Genomic DNA, 24981 nt, shown 5'->3' on the forward strand with positions numbered 1-24981 from the left:
TCGGCCACTGTTAAAATTCTTCGTTCAGTTCAACAAAGACTAAGAAAATACTGGCATGTCATCTATCAAAATTTTTGGACTTGGTCGGTAAACTCAGAAGTTTTACCAACTCCAACCGTGATTTTATAGATGGTGCAACAAATTTCCATTCGATTAAATAAACAGCATTAAAATAGTGACATGATATGTACCGAAATCTAAATCTCGGTCGGTAAATGCAGCGGTTTTACCAACTCGTGCAGTGATTTTACATATTGTATTCGAAACTGACATTATTCTAATTATTGACAAAAAACAGTCGGTAAAAATGGCCAGCCAGTCGGTAAACTGTCTTACACCCCCCCCCCCAAAAAAAAATATTTTGGCTAGTAACGACACTGGTGTGGGCTTTTTTTCCATTTAGGTCTCTGAAGAGCTCGAGATACGTTTTGTGTTCTTTCACAATAAAACTGAAAAAAAATTCCATAAAGCAGTGTTCACAAGCCTGTCTAGCTAGAATCCCATGTCTAGACACGTGTCTAGCCAAAATCCGACGTCTTGGCAACAACCGTTTACAAGTAAAATTCAGTGCTTAGCTAAAACTACAAATTTAGTTTCAAATTGTCATTTCTAGCCAATCAAGAGAGCTTATGCGGGCAAAACTTTCAAAATTGTAATCCATGTTTTTACTGTCCCAAGATAATGGATGAGATAAGCAAAACAATTGCCTAAGTGTGCTTCACTATTATATCTGGTGTTGCATCTTTACCTAAAATGAAAAAAACGATTAATGAGAAAACGAAAATTAAATTTCAGTTTACAAAGGTAAACAAAAATGATGAAAATAGGGAAACTTGACAAATTCTGATTGGCTGTAATCGAAAATCCTAGACATTGAGTTCTAGAGTCTAGAAATCAATGTCTAGCCAAGCTCCTTATCTAGCGTGTCTACCTAAGCACTGAATTTTACTTGTGAACGGTCGTTGCTTAGACATTGAATTCTGGCTAGACACGTGTCTAGACATGGGATTCTAGCTAGACACGCTTGTGAATGCCGCTTAAAAGAAAACTGAATACACTTAAATGGAACGTCCACGTGTCTCTTCGAAAGGTCAGTGTTGCCAGATGGGCTTGCTTTCCGCCCCGTGGGCTTGTTTTAGCCTTCAGGGGTGGGCTGAATTTTGGACTGGGCGTGAGGGCCGTGGGGCGGGAAAATGGGCTTTTTTGTAAAAAAAACGGGCTTATTTTGGGCTTATTTTGACTGAAAGTTTGGAACCAGACAAAAATGCCAAAATCACGGTGGCTCAGCCTTGGTTATGCATCAAAAAGACAAGAGCCCTCTTTTAGGGCATAGAACGCTTTCTTTTCTGAAACGATTCGCCATTAGGAATTTATTTCTGTATGGCTGAGATGGCTCTGCGTTAGGAGTATTACAAGTTACAAGGAATTTTATTGCTGCTCAGATTAAGGCAAGACTTGAATTTTATACAGATCTATCCTTTTTTTTTATATATTTGACAGATCTGGCCCAATCCTTTTGTGGCCTAGGCTTAGTCGATAATTGGGATTGCTCTACTCCCCCCCCCCTAATATGTAAATATACATGGGTGCCCATAGGCTGAATTATAGGAGGGGCTTACATGGTCTAATTGGCACTTCCAGTGCTGTATATATTTAAAATCTCAAGACAAAATATCGTAGCAGCACAATAGTACTGCCTAAGTAAAGAGCAATGTGGGCACAATATATTATTAATTTATTTTTTGGACCCGGGTACTTCTTATAGAAAAAAATGTCATAGAAACTTCAAAAAGAGCTCATGGAGGGCAACCAGCTCCCCCTCCCACACGCCAATCACTTACCCAAACACATCCAATCAAAATTTTGAGATAGCCATTTTGTTGTGCTAGACTTTTGTATACTTTTGTAGACCTTCGTTTGTATACATTTAGTACTAGAACTATAGTTACTGTAACTAATGATGCTAAGAGTACTAAGGTGAAGGTGTCTCCCCCCCCGTTGTTCCCCCTTATGGGCGCCCATGCAAATATTACCTTAAATTACCTTAAATCGCACTTGCTAGCGATAGGACGAATATATAGTCTGAATTATATATGGTAAAATTCTAGACAAGCTATTTGTTGCTATCTTGGGAAGGGGTTGGGTTACAGAAATTAAGCTTTCTGGGATGGGTTCACATACTAAAGTATGTCCTTGAAAGATATTTTGAAGTATCCCACCCATCTCTACACCTTCCTCAATAGAGGGCACTGACCTTTGATGACCTTTAACAATCTTTGTTTTATAATAGTGAAACCATGCAGAATAGATCTTCAGCTTTACAACTTTAATCAATCCAAATTTGGGAACCTTACACCTTACCTTACACATTTGGGAACCTTACCTTACACATTTCCTGCTCATTTTTACATCTATACAGACTATCGACCACCTGTCTACAATTATTAAGAATCTTTTCCCCGGGCTTGTTTCTGAAGCTGTGAGAATAAAACGAACCAAATGTTCAGCCCTAATCAAGAATCTTCTGGGGCCTGAAACTCTTCGTGAGATTGTCGAGGATATTGGGAATAGTGGATACTCACTTATTTTAGATGAGTCCACAGATGTTGCCACAATGAAACAAATTGTGAGTACAGCCTTGGGGATGATTGAAGTACCTTTGACTACCGCTGTTATGCTGTATGACAAACTCAAAGAGTTCCTTGATATCTGCAAAGTACCTATGATTAACCTTATTGGTATCTTCACAGACGGTGCTAGTAACATGTGCGGAGTAAACCACTCCCTTTTTACCCTACTAAGAGACAATGGCTTACCCTATCTTCAGCTCTTCAAGTGTGCTTGCCCCTCATTCCATCTATATGCTTTAAAGGCGGTTTGTGAATTCTCTTTGAACCGTGAGTTCATGATGTCCAAAACATATAAACGGTTTAATGTAGGGCCGCCTAGAAGGGAGACATATGAACATGTAATTCAGTTGATATACGACAGAAACTCACCCTTGCGTATTATTTCTCCCTCGAATACTCGTTGGCTCTTCTCGGTACAATGCCTTGGTTTACATAGATGAGCTGTACTTGGAGCTCACCACACACTTCTGTCTAGCCAAAGAGAAAGAACGTTGCAATACTGCCAGATTGCTACACGCTATGTATCAAGATGAGCAAAACAGAATTTGCATTGTGTTCTTGAAGCCATTGCTGTCCGAATTTCAAAGGGTCAACTTGCTGTTTCAGCACTCACACGCTGACCAATTTCGTATTTTTGAAGAACTCCAGGGTTTGATACTAAGTCTCCTGCGTAGGATACTCTGCTGATATGCAGTGTCTTTGATGGTTAATATGGACTTCGAAATCAATTATTTGCCACAAGATCAAGTTGATTACGGACACAAGTTCCTCATTGAACTGGCCAAATCTAAACTTTCACCCACGCAGAAGAGCGAAATCAAAATACGGTGTTTTGCGTTCCTGAAAGCTGCGGCTAAAGCGGTGCTTAAACGAATGCCTCCTGCTCTGGATTCGCTCCTACAGCTAAAATTTTCTTCCCCTGTGATTTGCTTGTCTCAGTTTCGACCCCGATTTGGAGACTTGCCATTGAGAATTGTTCCTACTACTGATCTCAGTACCTTGGAGAATCAGTGGGGGAAACTGTTGGACGTTAATTGGTCTTCTGTTTGTGGAGGAACAATCCCCAAAGACTCCTCTGAGTTCTGGATAGCTGTCCTACATTATCCTGATGCTGTTGGGGCATTTTCTTTTCGTGAGTTAGCCAAGTGGGTATTGACCCTGTTGAGTTTGCCAAGTAGCAATGCGATAGTGGAACGGTCCTTTTTTATGATGAATGTCATTAAGAGCAAGCTCCGAAACCGTGTGCTCTTGCCCATGTTGAACTCAGTACTTGTGTTCAAGCTGTGGTTGTCAGCATGTAGCTCTTGTTGCACGACGTTTGAGCCTACAAAGCGTATGCAGCTTTTCAATAGTGATATTTATAAGGGTTGTGAAGTCGAAGAAATTGACCAAACAGCTGATCTAGTCGATCTAGATAATATCTAGCTTTCCTTGATTCTTAAATCTCTTAGTGCCTTGTGGATCTAAGTGCCTTTCTTTTTTCTTTTTTTTTTTCTTTTTTTTTATCCGGGTGTATTATTTCATAATGGGATTACGAAGGCTTTTGTATTAACCCAATCCTCACGTTTCTTTTTGAGGCCTTACTTTAATATTAAAGTTATATTTAAATATTGTGTTGCAACTGCTTTTCAATAATAATATTTCTAGGGTTTGTCTAGTCAATCTAGATAATATTCTAGCCTCATTTGATTATTAAATCTCTTAGTGCCTTATTTAACTAAGTGCCTTTCTTTTTTCTTTTTTTTTTTTATAATTCCATATTATTTCATCTTGTGATTACGAAGGCTTTTTTATTAGCCCTGTTCTCACGTTTTTTTCAGGCCTTACTTTAATCATAAAGTTATCTTAAAATATTGTGTTGCAACTGCTTTTCAATAGTGATATTTGAAGTCGAAGAAACTGACCAAACCACCGATCTAGTCGATCTAGATAATATCCTAGCCTCCTTTGAGTCTTAAATCTCTTAGTGCCTTATGGATCTAAGTGCCTTTTGTTTTTGTGATTGTTTTTTATCTGTACTTATTATTTCATTTCGGGATTACGAAGGCTTTTGTATTAACCCCGTTCTTACGTTTTTTTGAGGCCTTACTTTAATCATAAAGTTATCTTTAAATATTGTATTGCAACTTCTTTTCAATAGTTATATTCATAAGGCCTGTGATGTCGAGTTGCTCGACGTTTGAGCCTATGCAGCTTTTCACTACAAAGCGTATGCAGCTTTTCAATAGTGATATTTATAAGGCTTGTAAAGTCGAAGAAACTCACCAAACAACTGATCTAGTCGACCTAGATAATATCCTAGCCTCCTTTGAGTCTTAAATCTCTTAGTGTCCTATGGATCTAAGTGCCTTTTTTTTTGTTTTTTTAGTTGTCTGTATTATTTCATCTTGGGATTACGAAGGCTATTGTATTAACCCAGTTCTCACGTTTCTTTTTGAGGCCATACTATAATCATAAAGTTATCTTTAAATATTGCGTTGCAACTGTACCAAATAGCGTGTACCAAAATTTTTTATGCGATAATAAACCAAAGATATTGTATGTCTTCGGCTTGTGGTTGTTACTAGCGTATTCATTGGAATAAGTCATATTAAATTCTAAAAGTTAATAAAAAGAGTTCACAGCTGTTTAACCATTATGACGCATAAAACTGCAGCTAAAAACAGATGAATTTTGACAGATCCCATAAATCGTTGTTCTTCCGTGAAAGTGGAGCAAAATGAACAAAGGGTAAGCAAGCAAGGTAAAATTAGAATTAGATTAGGGGCAAAACTTTTTCTGACTGTTGCACGAAAGAACTATTTTAGCAATATTTCATCATGTGTAGCACTGTAGCACATGCTTCAATTTGTTTCATTTTCGTAGTACAATTTTGTCACTGACCAAATGATGAGGATTTTGAAAGAAGTTAAGGAATTAACAAAAAATTTGGACCGTATTTTCCGTATTTGTTTTGAGAGATTTTTGCGAAATTTGATTTAATTAGGACCACCTTTTTTTTGCCGTATTTGTTTCGAAAGATTGGTGCTAAGTTTGAAATAACCTGACAAAAAAACTGATCTAGAACTAAACAACACTTATCGGGCCATGCGCGTGTCGCGGCGCAAGCCGCGACACGCGAAAAAAAATTTTTGACCGAAAATTGTTGTGAAACACACAAATTTGGGCAATTTTAGAACTTTAGGGACTGACCATGATGGCAGTCTTGGTTTTTAAAGGCTCGGGCGTATTTTGGCTTGTTTTTCAGAGGCTTGGGCTTGTTTTTTGTTTGACTTTCTGGCAACCCTACCGAAAGGTGCGAAACGTGCCAGGAAATATTTGACTGATGAATTAAAAATCCCTGTGTAAATTTCGGAAATTACAGATTTCCCCACTCGACGTCGCGGCAACTTTGCTTTACACTGGCAATTTATTCGAAAATACGCAGTAAACAAGTAGTTTTTGACCATTATTATTTTTAAGTGTTTTCAAATTAGTATCATTAAAGAAGGAATTACCACAATTTTGTTGACATGATTATGCTGCATATTGTAAAGCTAGTATTTCATTATTTTTCTCAAACATGTTTTATACATCTCTGGGCTTTATCTTGGACAATAGTGGGTGGGGGGGGGGCGGGTTCAGAAAAGTGACTGTGACAATATGAAAGAATCTAAAATGGGCTAAATTTGCCCATTTGCCAAAATGGGCTAAAATGGGCAGCTTAAATGTACTAAATTTGTATATTAAGAAGTCTATTTCAGAGGAGCTGTTAACATACTTTCCACATTTAACAAGTAGCCTAGCCTAACCTAAATAGAATTGTTCTCTACAGGGAAGTTGGGATATGATTTCCTTGGCAGATACTATTACCACATGATGTTCTTTAAGAAAAAGTGTTGTTTTGAAGGAAAATGGCCCCCTGCCCCCAAAAAATATTTTAAAAAACAATAAAAAGTAGGGTACTTAATTTCTTAAGGTGCATTGGTTGGTAAATATTGAGCAGTTCATATAGTTGACCTACAAATAAAGTGAATATACCCCTAGATGCCATTTTATGCCCTTTCTAAATACAATAATTATTTTTTTGCAAATTCAGTTTTGAGCCTATTTTGGAATCTTTAAAAGGATAATTTCTTTATATGGGTTTTTGGTATAAAAAGGGTTAAAACATTGATTTTAATTGTATTTTCTCATTAAAAATCATTCTGTTAAAGTTATAGCCTATAATCTGCAAACATTGATTTGTCACAATTAAGTTGGATAAAAATTCAAAAAAATTTCTCCATTTTTCAAGATATAGCTAAGGTTGTACCATTTTTTTTTGGGGGGGGGATATCCCCCCTCCCCCCCTGAAATGTTTGTCTGACTCTTAAACCCATAACAAAAATGGATATAGACAAATTTTGTATTTGTTTTTTGAGGTTTTTGTGTACCCCCCCCCCACCTCCAATTTTTTTTTTTAGTAAAACCCCCTCAAAAAAAATCCTGGGTGCAGCCTTGCATATGGGTCAAACAGTAGTTTTTAAGTAGCCTTACAGAGTAAGAAGAAAACATGGAATTGTCTTAAGAAGACAATGGAATTGTCTTAATTTTTTTTAATTCAACTTTATCTTGACAAATCAGTGTTTGTGAATTATACAACCCTTATAAAATAGATTTGCAATGAAATGGTAAGTTTGAAACATGCGGTAACCCATTTTTATATAAAAAAAAATATAGAAGGAAATTATTGTTTTCCAGGGTCCAAAAAGGGCCCAAAATTAAACTTGCTAGAAAAGCTATTATTATATTCAGAAAGAACATAAAAATTTGTCTCCAATAGTATGCTCACTTTATTTATGGGTCAATTTTATGAACTGCTCAATATTCACCCATCATTTTATTCCCTCTGTAAATATTAGTAAAATCTGTTTACAAAACTTAAAAGGAAAAATTACACATCAAACTTTTTAATTTTTTATTTTTTCTATTTTCATTAATGGTTTTAATCAATTATACTATATAATTTGTTCCTGCTGCAGCAAGTTTGAGAAACAAGCATACTTCTTATCCTGGTAATAGCCTAGATAGCTACCTCCATATAAGGAAAAAATGTGAAGGAAACAATTTTTACTTCATAATATTCAGAATAATCATAGTTAATGCATTTTGTATGTAGCTAACCTTTATATTCACTTCTTGAATTGTTTTACACTTTTTCTACCAAATTTCTATTTTTTTTTTTTTTGTGGCCATTCACTTAGTTTGTTCAGTTTTGAAAAACATGCTCAAACAAACACCATAACCTAACCAAATTTTTCACTATTCTCTTATAACATGTGCTATGAGAAATAATTAAGATGGTGTTTTATTTGTGTTCACACCACTGCATTTTGTATATAGTGGCATATATAAGCAAATTTTGTAGATCCTATTTGTTTCAGTATGAGATTGAAAACTGAAAAAATCCTTATCAAATCCATGCACTTTTTTCAGAAACTTGCTAGAAAAAGTGTAAAACACTAAAAAAAAGTGAAGATAAAGATTTACTGCATGCAGAATGTGGTAACTGTAATTATTCTGTATATTATTTTAAAAACATAATTTTTCTGAGAAGTGAAAAGTGAAGTTGGTATTATGTGTATTGGTAATGTGTGCATTGGTATATCAATATCAGGCTTTTTTCTTCAGTCATATTTTTGTGCCTTCTATATGATTTTATATTAAAAACAGACAGAGATTGATTTAAAAAACAAAGTTTTCTGAGGGAAGTAAAGAGCAAAGTTGAAACAAAAGTTATTACTTCACAGCCTATCTAATATATATGAATAAAACTAATGTGAAAAAAACAGCTGGTGATAGTTCCCTATGTTTATAGGATTATAGAAAACTAGTACTTTACTGAAAACACAAAAGCCATGCATATGAAACAAGAATGTTGATTTAGGAGCCAAAAGTGTGTACATAGGCTTGCAACAACAAACTAGTGTGCAAGATTTTCTGGTAAGTTTTAAAAGTTACTTTTACCAAATAATTTTCTGGTAACTTTGGTATGGTAAGTTACCACATAAGTGGTATGTTTCAAATACTGATTAATTTAAAAGAAAATAATCTCTCTTCTCTGACAGATTGATAAGAAAAAAAAAATGTTTTGTATCATTTCATTTGTTTATTTTCTACTTTGTTTACACAGAGGAAAAATTGTAAAAAAAATGCACCTTAGGCTTCAGATAATTTTTTATAAGTGATAAGCTACAGCTGCTGCTCCTCCTCCTCATCTGTTGCATCAACAGTTGCTATGTCTGGCAGATCATCTTCCACCACACCATCTCCACTATCACGTGGCAGTGAACTATTGATGGAAAGACACAATGACAGCATGAACATCCCTTCCAGCCTTTTATGTGAATTTCAAGGCATTTTTTAAGCTACATGGCAATGCTCATTTTTTTGGCTATTGAGTGACTGTCATACCATTTGATCACTCTTTCATGCTTGATGTGGTTTCTACAGTGGGTCTGTACTAGTCCATAACCAGACCAGAGTCTGTTGCAGGAGTCTATGGTAACAAATAGTTGAGATTTTAACAGCCACTTCTGCAAGGACTAACTTTGAAAAGAAAACAGCCTACCAACAAGCTGCCAATTTGACAGCTTTTGCAGTGTCAAAGTATGATGATTTGGACAATGGGCCAATTTTTGAGATGTAGCTACAGAGTTCTGTTTTCAACAACCCAACAAATTCAGCTTCAGATCTTTTGTTAAATGAATCACCATCCTTCCAAACTGGATTGGAAAATTTAGCTAGCTCATTGATTCAACTTATTGCATCCATAAACTCATCCTGTGTCAGTGAGTTTGCACCAAAAAGCAGATCAAGTACAGTAGCTGCAGCCAGGGAGGGTGGCAGATTATATGCACATATTCTCGTATTTTCTTGGTACTTGTGGATTTTCCTTTCCTTGGCATTTGAGACTGGCAAAAATGCCACAGTTTCCTGGAAATGCTGCTGTAGCAAATTGAAGTACAGGATGACACACAAAACAAGAGCTTCCTCTCCTTCAAAGAAGTGGAAGCCAAGAAAAATTGGCTTCAAGAGTTTCAGACAGGCTGTTAATTGATCCAGTTTCACATAATCAAAAAGCACTTTATGATATCCTGAATACACTCATTTATATCAACATTCAAAAACTCACCAAAGTAAATTGGCCTCTGCTGTGAACATCTTATTTATTCAGACAGACTGACTCATTGTGTATCCCCTTTGTTTTCCTTTTTTTTTTAATCAGGCAGGAAATAACAAAGAAGTAGTCCAACACAGCTATATCAGCATAAGCTCAAAGGGGTATGACTCATGCATTGAATCTGATGAATGAAAAAAAAAAAAATTACAATAGATTTTAATGAAGTAGCAGCTCTCTTAGGGATGGATTTGTTTCAATTGAGAACATTTTTGTTCATCAAAAACTTACTACTTATTAAACTTACCAGGTAGTTTGACCTAAAACTTACCATTACCAGGTAAGTTACCCAGTTGTAACTTACATCTTGCACACTACAAAAAACTAATCTATAATGCTTTTATTAGTCTCACACAAGGTGTAATATCAGTAACCTTCAGAATATAATTAGAATTACCTTTAGAACTTAGGGCTCAAAAAGAAATATATTCTTCAGAAGTGCAAAGTCATTAAACAGCATACAAAGATAATTGATCAATTTTTCATGTAACATCTTGGTCTAACTTAGTATCATAGGCAGCGAGCTAGCGCTGCCTAAGTAAAGAATGATGTGGGCACAATGTGTTTTTTTTCTCCATACCCGGGCACTTTGTATCAAAGGAGTTGTCATAGAAACTTCGAAAAGGGCTCATTCGATTAGAAATTTGAGTGGCTAGTGCCCTTTTTAATAGTCGAAAGTGATTGGAGGGCAACTAGCCCCTCTCCCCCAAGCCCATCATTCCCCCAAACACATCCAATCAAAATCTTGAGATAACTATTCTGTTCAACGTAGTTGATTCCCAGATAATAAAAATATGTTTTTCAGGAGGACACTCCCCCACAACCCTCAGGGCAACGGTTTTAAGTTATGCCCTGGGAGCATATAAGGTTTTTTATAGAAGGCGTTGTCATAGAAACTTCAGAACAGGCTCATTTGATTGGAAATTCGAAGGGCTAGTATCCTTTTTAATAGTCGAAAGTGATTGGAGGGCAACTAGCCCCCCCTCGCCCCACGCCCATCATTCCCCCAAACACATCCAATCAAAATTTTGAGATAGCCATTTTGGTCAGCGTAGTTGATTTCCAGATAGAAAATATGTTTTTGAGGAGGCAACTCCCCCACAACCCTCAGGGCAATGATTTTAAGTTATGACCTGGGGGCTTATAAGGTTTTTATAGAAGGCGTAGTTGCAGAAACCAAAAAAGGCTCATTCTATTTGGAAATTCAAAGGGCTAGTGCCCTTTTTAATATTCGAAAGTGATTGGAAGGCAACTAGCCCCCCCAGCCAATCATTTCCCCAAACACATCCAATCAAAATTTTGAGATAGCCATTTTGTTCAGCATAGTTGATTTCGCAATAGAAAAAAGTTTTTGAGGAGGACACTCCCCCACAGCCCTCAGGGCAAGGGTTTTAAGTTAAGCCCTGGGGCCATATAAGGTTTTTAAAGAAGGTGTTGTCATAGAAACTTCAAAAGAAAGCTCATTCGATTGGAAATTCAAAGGGCTAATGCCGTTTTTAATAGTCAAAAGTGATTGGAGGGCAACTATCCCCCCCACGGCCAGCCGGCCCCCCCACACAACCCTTCCATATGTCGAAATAGCCATTTTGTTCAGCGTAGTTGATTTCCAGATAGAAAATATATTTTTTGGAGAAGGACACTCACCCACAACCCTCAGGGCAAGGATTATAAGTTATGCCCTGGGGGCATATAAGGTTTTTATTGAAATCTTTGTTGTAGAAACTTGAAAAAGGGCTCATTCGATTTGAAATTCAAAGGATTAGTAGCCTACCCTTTTTAATAGTCAAAAGTGATTTGAGGGCAATTAACTCACCCCTCTCACGCCCACCTTTTCCCCAAACACATCCAATCAAAATTTTTAAATAGCCATTTTATTCAACGTAGTTGACAGATCAGGAAATTAGGTCTTTAAGGATGACAACCCCTCCCCCCACAGCCCTCAGGACGAGGATTGTAATTTATGCCCTGGGGGCATATAAAGTTTTTATTGAAAGAGTTGTCATAGAAACTTCAAAAGGTCTCATTCAATCGGAAATTGATAGGGCTAGTGCCTATTTTAATAGTTGTAAGTGATTGGATAGCAACTAAAACCCCTCTCATGCCCACCATTTTTCCAACACATCGAATTAAAATTTTGAGATGTCTATTTTGTTCAATGCAGTTGAAAGTTCTGGAAATTAGGTCTTTTAGGATGATAAACCCCTCAGAGCCCTCAGTGCAAGGGTTGTAAGTTATGCCCTGGGGGCGTATAAGGTTTATATAGAAAGTTGTATAAATCATAGGCAGCGCGATCGCGCTGCCCAAGTAAAGAGGAGGACACTCCTCCACAATCCTCAGGGCAAGGGTTTTAAGTTATGCCCTGGAAGGGTTTTAAGTTATGAACACCTGGAAAAAGATTTGATTGAGAAGAAGTCAGTTGTAAAGGAGAAGAGACAAGTAGCAGAAAGGCTTCTTCAAGAAGCTAATGAGAAGCTGAAAAAAGCCATAGATGCCAAAGACTTTGTAGAAATAAGCCTCACACAAAGTATGATCGAGGCTTTGAGCTGGAAAATGTGCGAAGAAGATGAGGCAGCCAGAGAGGTTGAGCTTCCATGCCTTCCATTTTGCCAAACACGTCCAATAAAGATTTTGAGATATCCATTTTGTTCCATGCTGTTCAAAGTTCAGGAAATTATACCTTTGAGCAGGACAATCCACCCACAGTCTTTAAGGCAAGGTTATAAGTTATGCCCTGGGGGCATATAAGGTTTTTATTGAAATCTTTGTCGTAGAAACTTGAAAATAGGCTAATTCGATTGGAAATTCATAGGGCTAGTGCCCTTTTTAATAGTCGAAAGTGATTGGAAGGCAACTCGCCTCCCCCCCCCCCCCCACGCCCATCTTTTCTCCAAACACATCCAATCAATATTTTAGATAGCCATTTTATTCAACGTAGTTGAAAGTTTTGGAAATTAGGATTTTAAAGAAGACAAGCCCCCCCCCCCACACAGCCCTCAGGGCAAGGCTTGTAAGTTTTGCCCTGGGGGTGTATAAAGTTTTTATTGAAAGCGTAGAAACTTCAAAAGGGCTCATTCAATTGGAAATTGAAAGGGCTAGTGCCTTTTTTAATAGTTGAAAGTGATTGGAGAGTGACTAACCGCTCACGTCCACCATTTTCCCAAACACATTCAATCAATATTTTGAGATATCCAGTTTGTTCAACGTAGTTGAAAGTTCTTGAAATTAGGTCTTTTTAGGATGATAACCCCCTCAGAGCACTCAGTGCAAGGGTTGTAAGTTATGACCTGGGGGCATATAAAATTTATATAGAAAGTTGTTATAGAAATTTCGAAAAGGGCTCCTTTGATTGGAAATTGCAATTGTCCTTTTTAATAGTCAAAAGTGAGTTTAGAGTAATTAACCCCCCTCTTGCGCCCACCATTTCCCCAAAAACATTCAAACAAAGTTTAAAGATAGCCACTTTGTTCAACGTAGTTGAAAGTTCTGGAAATTATGTATTTAAGGATGACATACCCCCCAGAGTCCCAAGGGCAAAGGTTGTAAGTTCTGCCCTGGGGGTATAAGGTTTTTATAGATAGAGTTGTAGTAAAACTTCAAAAGAGGCTCATTCAATTCGAAATTGAGAGGGCTAGTGCCCTTTTTAATGGTCGAAAGTGATTGGAGGGTAACTAACCCTCCTCTCACACCCACCATTCTCCCAAACCCATTCAATCAAAATTTTTAGATAGCCATTTTGTTCAACGTAGGTTCTGCAAGTTTGGTTTTTTGGAATGACAACCCCCCCCCCCAGCACTCGGGGCAAGGGTTGGAAGTTGTGCCCTGGGGGCATATAAGACTTTTCTTGAAAGTTTTGTCGTAGAAACTTCAAAAGGACTCATTTATTTGGAAATTGAAAGGGATAGGGCAATTTTTAATAGTTGAAAGTGATTGGAGAGCGACTATCGCCCCTCTCATGCCCACCATTTCCCCAAACACATCCAATCAAAATTTTGAGATACCTATGTTGTTTAATGTAGTTGAAAGTTCTGGAAATTAGGTCTTAGTGGATGACAACCACCCTAAAAGACCTTGAGGTAAGGGTTGTAATTTATGCCCTGGGGGCATATAAGGTGTTTATAGAAAGCGTTGTCGTTTCCGAAAGGGCTCATTCGATTGGGAATTGAAATGCCTAGTGCTCTTTTTAATAGTTGAAAGGGATTGGAAGGCTTGATATTTTTATAGTAAAGATCGAAGTGGGTATAATGTATTATTTTTTGTTGTTGTTGTTGTTTAGACCAGGGCACTTCGTATCGAAGGCGTTGTTGTGGGAACTTCGAAAAGGGCTCATTCGTTTGAAAATAGAAAGGGCTGGTTCCCTTTTTAATAGTCGAAAGTGATTTGAAGGCAACTAATCCCCCTTCCACTCCCGCCCTCCCACGCAAACCCACCAAATTATGCTCTTAAAATTTAACCAAATCAAAATAGCGTTAGTGTATACAAGCTCTCAAAGAAAGTAAACAGATTTTTTTGCAAATGGTATCAAGTTTTCCATTTCAGGTCAACTAGAGGAGGTATGAAACTGAATTAACAGTACTATTTATGTCCAGATTTTTAAAAGGGTGTATGTTGTTAAAAATTGCTGAAAAATTTTCTCCAGCATACAAATAGCAGGCCAAACTATAAAGCCTTAAAAAACGAAAAGTATTATTTTCTTTTTCCCTGGAAAGACTATGTCAATATAAAAAGAACAGAATTTAATTAAGAAAAGTTTTCCAAAGAAACGTAAAGAACTCCATTAAACCAAAAATGAGTAAAAATAAAATCAAATAATCTACCTAGCATGAAACTACCACAAATCAGCATCGATAAAATACAAATGAATTTGCATTGTCAGTTTAATATACAGATACTGATATTTAGTAATCAAAATGTTAATATTATTTGATTTATTAAAGTTATAAAAGTAAAAACATTTATTTTTTTCCAGTAAACTGCAAATTTTGTTCTGGCCTTGGGAGGCATAGGGGTTTTGCGCCCAACTTATGTTAATTTCTGCTCGTTTTGAGTTTGACTCGGTTAATTATTGTAATTTCTGTTCGTTTTGTGTTTCATTTATTTATCGATGCTGATTTGTGGTAGTTTCACGCTTGGTAGATTATTTGATTTTATTTTTGCTCATTTTTTGTTTAATGGAGTTCTTTACTTTTCTTTGAAAAACTTAATTTGTGGAAAAAGTTTTTTTAATTAATTGCTCGAATGAAGAACAAGTAAACCATAATATGTGCTCTAGAAATATGGTTATCATAGGCAGCACAATAGCGCTCTCTAAGTAAAGAGCAATGTGGGCACAGTGTATTATTTTTTATTTATTTTTTTTTTGTTTTAGACCAGGGCACTTTGTATCAAAGGAGTTGTTGTAGAAATTTTGAAAAGGGCTCATTTGATTGGAAACTGGAAAGGCTAGTGCCCTTTTTAATAGCCAAAAGTAATTAAAGGGCAACTAACACCCCTTCCACACCCACCATTTCCTCAAACACATCCAATAAAAATTTTGAAATAGCTATTTTGTTCAACGTAGCTGAAAGGTCCGGAAACTATGTCTTTGAGGATGACAACCCCTCCCACCCCACAGCCCTCGGAGCAAGGGTTATAAGTTATGCCCTGGGGGCATATAAGGTTTATATAGAAAGGATGATTGTATAAACTTCGGAGAAGGCTCATTGGATTGGTAATCAGAAGTTCTTCTGCCTTTTTAAGGTTCAGAGTGATTGGAGGTTGGATACCCCCTCCCCCCCCCCTCCACACATTTTATTTACCCAAAATAAAACTTATAGAAATTTTGAGATGACCATTTGTTGTTGTAGAAACTTCGAAAAAGGCTCACTCGATTGGAAATTGAAGGGGCTAGTGACCCTTTTAGTAGTGATCAAAAGTGATTGAAGGGGAACTAACCCCCCTCACACACCCACAATTTCCCCAAACATATCCAATAAAAGTTTTGAGATAGCCATTTTATTCAACATAGTTGAAAGATCTGGAAATTATGTCTTTGAGGATAACAACCCCCCCCCCCCAGAGCCCTCAGTGCAAGGATTAAAAGCTATGCCCTGAGGGCATATAAGGTTTTTATGGAAAGTTTGGTTGTATAAACTGTGGAGGGGGCTCATTTAATTCGAAATCAGATGTTCTAGTTCCCTTTTCAAGAGTCAAAGTAATGGGGGCAGCCCCCCCCCCCCTACGTTTCATTTTTCTAAAATGCGTCGGATAAAATTTTGAGATAGCCATTTGTTCAAAAATAGTTCAAAGATAATATAACAAGGCCTTTGGGGTGGACAGAATCCCTCAGAGTCTTGGGGCAAAGGTCGTAAGTTATGCCCCCAGGGTATATAAGGTTCTTATGGAAGGGTTGAACTTTAGGAGGCGCTCATTTGATGTGAAATGTATAGTTCTAGTTCCCTTCTAATAGTCAAACATGATGGAGAGCAACTAGGCCCCCTCCTTGACATTCTCTTTTCCGGATATACATTTAATTTAAATTGTGAGATAGCAATTTTGTTACAAATAGTTCAAAAATCATATAAAAATGTCTTTAGGGTGGACACAATCCCCCAGAGCCCATAGGTAAGAGTTGTACGTTATGCCCAGGGTATATAAGGTTTTTATGGAATGGGTAGTTGCATAAACTTTGGATTGGATGGAGCTCATTTGATTGGAAGTCAGACGTTTTAGAGCTCTTTTTAAGAGTCAGAAACAAAAGAAGGGCCATGAGCCCCCCCCCCTCTCCAAGCCTATCATTCCCCAAAACATATCCGATTGAAACTTTAAGAGAGTTATTTTGTTCAGCACTGTTGAAAGGTCAAGTTTTGGGGATGTGAACCTCCCCACAGTCCTAAGGACAAATGCTGTAAGTTAGGAAATTCGTTCATTGTTTACACATATGCATGTTTAAACTTTACTTTTCAAGAAGACGAAGGGTATTCAGGTAACCCTTTCAGAGAATTTTCTGGGGAATGTTGAAATAACACTCCTGTTCCTATATCTTAGGAACAGTTTGGTGTGTAAAGTTGAAACTAACAGGGTTTTCTGTGAGGAAAGTTGAAATAACCAAAAGAAAATATTTGCATCCTAATGCTTCTGCTCATACTATCGCTACTGTTACTATTATTACTACTACTGCCACTAAAATTTAGGCTACTACCATTAACTTTAAATCTACTACTACTACTACTACTACTGCAAAAAAAAAACTAGGGATATTAAGCAGAAAAAATTGGGATATATAGAGACTATATGGAACTACTGTAAATTGAAACACACTATGCCCACACAGGTTGTCAAGTGGACGCATCAGAAATGCTTCAGAGATGGTTGATGGTGTTAAGCTGAAACTTTTTGTGTGTATAAAAGGGGATTTTGAAGAAACCAAAGGTGCTATGTGCATACTGCGACTAATGCTAATACAACTATTGCTACTGTGCAAGCTAAGGGTATTAAGGTGAAGATTTTAAAGAATATTTAGGTGAATGTTAAACTGAATAAAAAAAACTATGAGTATATGTAGCCTACATTCAAAAGGTAACAAAGCAATATCTGAAGAACAACTTATATTATTAATTTAGACCTTTAAGGGTAAGTTGTGGGGAATTTCGCACTAGCCAGAAGGCAGTATATGTATACTTGGAATACTACCACTACAGTTAAAGTAACTAATGACGCTAATGGTATTAAGATGACACTTTTAGGGAACGTTTAGAAGTTACAATTAAAGGAAAAGACTGTATGCATTTAGGTTTTGAAAAGGACATACAAGAAATATCATCGGCAGCACCACTAGCTAGAAATATCATTGAAACTTTTAAAGGAGTTAATTCTATTCCAAATTCTAATTTCTGGTAAATTGAAGAGTGGGATTCCATTTACTTTATAAATAAGACAGGAAACTCCAAGCATTTCAAATTTGTGTGGGGAAATTGTCCATGATCCTATAGCAATAGCACTTTTTTAAAACTGAAACCCTCAGGTTTCATAAGGTGTGTTCACCTAGATATCCTTATTTGTTCGAAACTTTACAGCCTTCTGGCTGCTAATTCTTTTGTAAGAGAAAGTAAAAAAAAAATATTTCATTTATAAATAAATTTAGCCAAGTTGTGTATGTGATTAATTAAAAGAAACTTAAAACTGCTATGCCTTCCCAAGGCCATAAGATAATTTGCACTTCACTGTAAAAATATTAAGGTTTTTACTTTTATAACTATAATAAATCAAATAATATTAACAATTTTGATTACTAAATATCAGTCTATTATATTAAACTGACAATGCTGATTCATTTGTGTGTTTTTTTTTTCATTAAAGTGCAAATTATGTTCTGGCCTTGGGAAGCCATAGGGGTTTTGAGCTTTACTCATGTTAATTTCTGCTTGTTTTGAGTTTGACTCGGTTATTTATTGCAATTTCTGTTCGTTTTGGGTTTCATTTATTTATTGATGCTTATTTGTGGTATTTTCATGGTTGGTAGATTATTTGATTTTATTTTTGTTCATTTTTGGTTTAATGGAGTTCTTTACTTTTCTTTGAAAAACTTATTTTGTGGAAAAAGCTTTTTTATTTAATTTCTGTTCGTTTTATATTGACATAGTCTTTTCAGGGAAAAAGAAAGTAATACTTTAAATCTTTCATTTTTTTAAAGACTTTATAGGTTGGCCTGCTATTTGTATGCCGGAGAAAAATTTTCAGCAATTTTTAACAACATACACCATTTTAAAAATCTGGACACAAATAGTAGTGTTTAATTTAGTTTCATACCTTCTCTAGTTGGCCTGAAATAGAAAACTTAATATCATTTGCAAAAAAATCTGTTTACTTTCTTTGATAGCTTGGATACACTTACGCTATTTTGATTTGGTTAAATTTTAAGAGTAGAATTAGCCCCAAAAGTTTGAACATAATAGCCTCAGTCGTTCTGGGGATATTGTTGAAATGCCTTATTGAGAATTAGCATTAACACAATGCATTTTGATTAAATCTTACGGCAACATTTAGTGTTGAATACATTGGGCAAATGGGAGAGTGGGCGTGGGAGGGGGATTAGTTGCCCTCCAATCACTTTTGACTATTAAAAAGGGCATCAGCCTTTTCTATTTTCAATCAAATGAGCCCTTTTCAAAGTTCCTACGACAACTCCTTCGATACGAAGTGCCCTGGTCTAAACAAACGAAAAATAAAAATGTATTATTATTTTTCTTTTGTTTAGACCAGGGCACTTTGTCAGTCTACCCACATCAGTCTTTACTATAAAAATGTCAAGCCTTCCATTCACTTTCGACTATTAAAAAGGGCGCAAACCATTTCAATTTCCAATCGAATGAGCCCTTTTTGAGTTTCTGCAACAACGCTTTCCATAAACACCTTAAATCCCCCCTGGACATAAATTACAACCCTTGCCCTGAGGGTTCTGAGGGGGTTGTCATCCTCAATGACCTAATTTCCACAACTTTCAACTACGTAAAACAAAATGGCTGTCTCAAAACTTTAATTGGATGTGTTTGGGGAAAAATTAGGCGTGAGAGGGGCATTAGTTGCTCTCCAATCACTTTCAACTATTAAAGAAGGCACTATCCCTTTCAATTTCCAATTGAATGAGCCCTTGTGAAGTTTCTACGACAACGCTTTCAATAAAAACCTTATATGCCCCCCGTGCATAACTTCCAACCCTTGCTCTGAGGGATGGAGGGGGGGGGTGTCATCCTCAAAGACCTAATTTCCATAACTTTCAACCACGTTGAAGAAAATGGCTGTCTCAAAATTTTGATTGGATGTGTTTGGGGAAATGGTGGGCGTGAGAGGGGGGTTAGTTGCCCTCCAATCACTTCCAACTATTCAAGAGGGCACTAGCCCTTTCAATTTCCAACTGAATGAGCCCTTTTTGAAGTTTGTATGACAACGTTTTCTATAAAAACCTTATATATCCCCAGGGCATAACTTAAAACCCTTGCCCTGGGGGCTGTGAGGGGATTGTCACCCTCAAAAACATAATTTCCAGACCTTTCAACTCCGTTGAACAAAATCTCAAAATTTTGAGTGGATGTGTTTTGGGAAATGGTGAGCGTGAGTAGGGGGTTACTTGCACTCCAATCACTTTCGACTATTAAACAGGGCACTAGCCCTTTCAATTTCCAATCGAATGATTCCTTTTTGAAGTTTCTACGACAACGCTTTCTATAAAAAAAAACCTTATTCATCCCCAGGGCATAACTTACAACCATTGCCCTGAGGGCTGTAGGAGGAGTGTCATTCTCAAAAATATTATTTCTGGACTTTTTAACTACGTCGAAAAAAATTGCTATCTCAAAATTTTGATTGGATGTGTTTGGGGAAATGGTGGGAGTGAGAGGGGTGTTAGTTAGCTTCCAATCGCTTTCGACAATTAGAAAGGGCAAAAACTCTTATGATATCGAATCGAACAAGCCCTTTTTTAATTTTTTACAACATCACTATCTATAAAAACCTTATTTGCCCCCAAGGCATAACCTACAGTCCGTGACCCGAGAGCTCTGAGGGGGTTATCATCCTTAAAGATCTAATTTCTAGAACGTTTGACTGTATTTAACAAATTGGCTGTCTAAATATTTTGATTGGATGTGTTTGGGGAAAAGGTCGGCGTAAGAGGGAGGTTTGTTGCCCTACAATCACTTTCGACTATTAAAAAGGACACTAGCCCTTTGAATTTCCAATCGAATGAGCCCTTCTTGAAGTTTCTACGACATAGCTGTAAAAAAAAAATCACACATGCCCCCAGGGGCATAACTTACAACCCTTACCCTTAGGACTTTAGGGGGAGTGTCATCCTCAAAGATATAATTTCTGGACATTTCAAGTACTTTGGACAAAATGGTTATCTCAAAATTTTGATTGGATGTGTTTGGATAAATGGTGGGTGTGGAAGGGGTGTTAGTTGCCTTTCAATCACTTTCGACTATTAAAAAGGGCACTATCCATTTCAATTTCCAATCTAAAGAGCCCTTTTTGAAGTTTCTACGACAGGGTTTTCTATAAAATACCTTATCTGCCCCCACGGCATAACTTACAACTCCTGTCATGAGGGCTGGGGGGGGGGGGTCGTCAACCTCAAAGGCATAATTTCCAGAGCTATCAACTAGGTTGAAGAAATTGATTATCTAAAACTTTTGATTTGATGTGTTTGGGGAAAAGGGCATGAGAGGGGGGTTAGTTGCCCTCCAATCACTTTCGACTATTAAAAAGGGCACCAGCCCTTTGAATTCCAATTGAATGAGCCCTTTTTGAAGTTTCTACGACAAAGCTTTCAATAAAAACCTTGTATGCCCCCAGGGCATAACTTACAACCCTTGGCCTGAGGGCGGGGGGGGGGGAGTTTCCTCCTCAAAATATAATTTCTATTTAGAAATCAGCTACGCCGAACAAAATGGCTATCTCAAAATTTTGATTGGATGTGTTTGGGGAAATTGTAGTTGTGGAAGGGGTGTTAGTTGCCTTCCAATCACTTTGGACTATTAAAAAGGGCACTAGTTATTCCAATTTCCAATCGAATGAGCCTTTTTCAATGTTTCTATGACAATCCCTTCGATACGAAGTGCCCTGGTCTTAGACAAAAAAAAAATAATAATACAATATGCCCACATCGTTCTTTACTTAGGCAGCGCTATTGTGCTGCCTGTGATACTGCTTAGTTTTTCAATGGGTTTTGAAACAAATTTTAGATGATTAACAAAAAAATATCTGTAACTTGACCTTTATAATTCATTAATTGACTTTGACTACCCATCTAGGAATTCTTGCTGGGTAGGAACTCTCACAATTCTATATTTTCAAACCTAAAATTTGTTCAGAATCAATCTTGAAAATTTATCAGTAATCTAATATCAGAGAAATTTTAACAGAAGATCATCTTATAAGTCAAACAAGGAAAGACATAATTCAAATAAATAATAGACAAAATGAAAATTCTTAAGTCTATGATCTCTCTGTCAAGACAAAGAAATCTCCTGTCATCAAATGTTAGGGTTGATGTAACACAGTATAAAGTTAATTGATGCAAATGCCGACAAAATTTAATTTTCCTTTTCATGGGTATGTAATGAATAAATAAATCCTAAAAAAAACATTAATAGGAATAATCAAGTCAAACTTATAACAGGAAAATAACAAACTTAATGAAAGGAGAGCTACTTTACTCTTTTCTTAAACCTTATAATGGCTATTATGATTCCCAAATTTTTATTTTTGGTTACGTTATAAATATTAACAACAAAGACTCTCCTGTCCGTATTTCAGTGCCTCAATGAACCCAAGAGCTATGTACCAAATTACATGACATTATATTCATCCAGGTTGACAAAATGACTTTAATATGAATAAATGTTTATATTAAAAACAATATAGTTGGATTAATTGAGAAAGCAAAAAAATGCCAATTATTGAAGAAACTAATTGAACATTTTGACTGTATCAGTTAAAACAGTTAAAGTTTGATAAAACTTAATTACTAAAATTATGATGGTTAGTTTTAGTTCTCTCATTTTTTTTCCCTTATATTTTACTATAGTTTTATTGTATATATTTATTTTACTTTTTTTTTTATAGCTGAAATTTGCATTGCCAAAATATTCATTAGGCTAGTCCCCACAACAGTTCGTCATCTTTCAGTTTGTGATTGAGAGCTTTCGTAAACAGTAAGGACATCATCTCTTCATCTTCTTTTGTGAGCTGCTGTTCCATACGTCTAAGCATTTTTTTTTTAACTAGATGAAGTAATTTCAATCAAGAAACGTAGCTGTGAATTTGTCTTCATTGGTGAATTATGGATCAGACTAAACCTTATGATCATGTTGCTGTTAAGGAAGGTAATTTATTCCTTGCAATGGTAAATTGAAATTACTAGTATTATGTATACTAATTTCTCTTGAGATAATCAGTCATAAAACTAGAAGTTATTTGATCATAGGCTGCACGATAGTGCTGCCCAAGTAAAGAACAATATTGACAGAATGTATTATTTTTTCTGACCAGGTGACTTTGTATAGAAGCAGCAACTACGTAACAACCTCGAAAGGGGCCCATTTGATTGGAAAATGAAAGCTCACGTGCCTTTTTCAACAATGAACAGGGACTGAAACGTTCAAGGGTTCAAAGAACTATACAAATGCTTGCAGGGTTGCCACAATCCTCCCAGGGCCCTGGGGCAAGGATTTTAAGGTATGTTCTGGGGGCATATAAGGTTTTTATGGAATCGTCGGTCATTTAAACTTCGGATGGGGCTTATTTGATTGGAAATTGAAAGTTGTAATGCTATTTTTAAGAATGAAAAGTGATTCGAGGAAAACCAGCTGCCCCCTCCACGCCTATCATTGCCCAAAACAAACATCTAATCAAAAATTTGAGACATCTGTTTGCTTCAGCATTGTTGAAAGATCCATTAATTTGACCTTTGGAGGTATCACCTCCCCCCACCGCTTTCAGGGCGAGGACTGTAAGTTAGGCAATTAATTTATGATACATGTAATGTTGTTTTATTAAGAAACATATCAACTGACCTAAAGGCGAAATCTACATTCTACTACTTTTATTAATACTGCTGCTACAGCTGTTACTACTACTACTAATACAGCACTAATACTGGTATTTCTTCTCCTACTGCCACCCCAAATACTTTAGTACTAGCATTATTGAGGCTAAGTCAACTAAGTTAAAATTTGAGAGAGTAGGCCTATTGAGGAAATATTGGAACCAAATTAAAAGGCACTTGTACATTTGGATTGTCAAAAGAGTATATCTTGAGAATTAATTTGTATATTAAGTTGGAACTCTTAAAGAATGCTTAAATGAGAATATCAATTGACCAAAAGCTAATATGTGTGTACTACTACTAATAGTACTACCACTGCTACATTTACTAGTTCTACTACTAATAATATTTATCAAAATACTACTTCTGTTGCAACTATTTGCGAGGCTAAGAGCTTTAAAAAAAAAGTCAAGAAGTATATGAATGCACAGGTTATCAAAAGGACATATAAGCAATATCATAGCAATGGCTAATTGTATTAAGTTGAAAAAGTCTAGGACTGGATGAAGGAGATGTTACTGACCGAAAGGAAGTATTGTAATACTGCTGCTGCTACTAGTAATAGAACTCTCAGAGAACGCCTGAACGAGACGATCAATTGACCAAAAGCTAATACGTGTGTGCTACTACAATTACTACTACCATTGCTATATTTACTAGTTCTGCTACTATTACTATTGATCAAAATACTACTTCTGATGCAACTACTTGCAAGGCTAAGAGCGTTAAAATAAGAATGTCAAGAAGTATACGAATGCACAGGTTATCAAGAGGACATATAGGAGGCAACAAGAGGCAACAAGAGGCAACATCATAGCAATGGCTAATTGTATTAAGTTAAGAGGCTCGGTATGCCGTTTTGGAATATTTGAACCGAACAAAGACACTAGACATTGTATAATTTTTTTTTTCTTCATTTAATTACTATTAAGTGCTAATAATTGTTGTCAATTTATTGCTTTTCCTTTTCCTTATTTCTGTGTGGTGTTTAGTATTTTGATTGTGATTCTCAGTTTTTGATATTTTATGCTATATTTTGTAGATTAGATAGTGAAATACTCTGTACGGGTTTAATCACTGAATAAAATCATTCATTCATTCATTCAATTGTATTAAGTTGAAAAAGTCAAGGACTTGATGAGGGGGTGGCTACTGACCGAAAGGCAATATTGTAATACCACTGCTGCTACTAGTAATAGTGCTATTACTGTTGATACTACTACTATTACTACTATTGTGACTACTATTACAACTATGCCTTAGGGTATAAAGGTGAAATTTTCAAGGAATTTTTAGGGGAAGGTGGTCATAATGACAACATGCCGTCCGTATGTAAGTTGTCAAAAGGGCATATAAGCAATATCTTAGGAACAGTGTTGTGTTTGAAGTTGAAACTTACAGGGCTTGTTGTGGGGGAAGGCGAACTAAATACAATTACTGAATATTGTCATATTCCTACAGGTGGTCCATATTTTCATAAAAATAATGGTTTCTGAAAGAACTAATGATTGTAAACTGTAATTTAAAATATATTTGTATTTGGTCCGAAAGTGTGGTCAATTTTTAAG

The 24981-nt window shown here is 36.3% G+C and overlaps 1 protein-coding gene and 1 pseudogene across 4 annotated transcripts in view; both read left to right on the plus strand.

The window, feature by feature from the left end:
- Positions 1-3143: 3143 nt before the first annotated feature.
- On the plus strand, positions 3144-4055 carry LOC148948014 (uncharacterized; annotated as a pseudogene).
- A 1878-nt stretch (positions 4056-5933) lies between these two features.
- Positions 5934-24981, plus strand: part of LOC148948015 (uncharacterized) — a 32996-nt gene continuing 13948 nt past the window's right edge. The window contains exons 1-2 of one of the 4 annotated variants that reach the window (XM_089095647.1): positions 5934-6056; positions 22432-22691. In XM_089095647.1, coding sequence (XP_088951773.1) covers positions 22649-22691 — 43 coding nt within the window. In that variant the 5' untranslated portion in view covers positions 5934-6056; positions 22432-22648. Of the gene's footprint in view, positions 6065-8304; positions 8595-22431; positions 22692-24981 lie in introns of those variants that run through there. The other 3 variants (XM_089095648.1, XM_089095651.1, XM_089095649.1) reach the window with 3 other exon arrangements.

This window comes from Artemia sp. Qi Xiang Cuo, chromosome 10, assembly GCF_049724085.1.
Source record: "Artemia sp. Qi Xiang Cuo chromosome 10, ASM4972408v1, whole genome shotgun sequence".
NCBI classification, from domain to species: Eukaryota; Metazoa; Arthropoda; class Branchiopoda; order Anostraca; family Artemiidae; genus Artemia; species Artemia sp. Qi Xiang Cuo.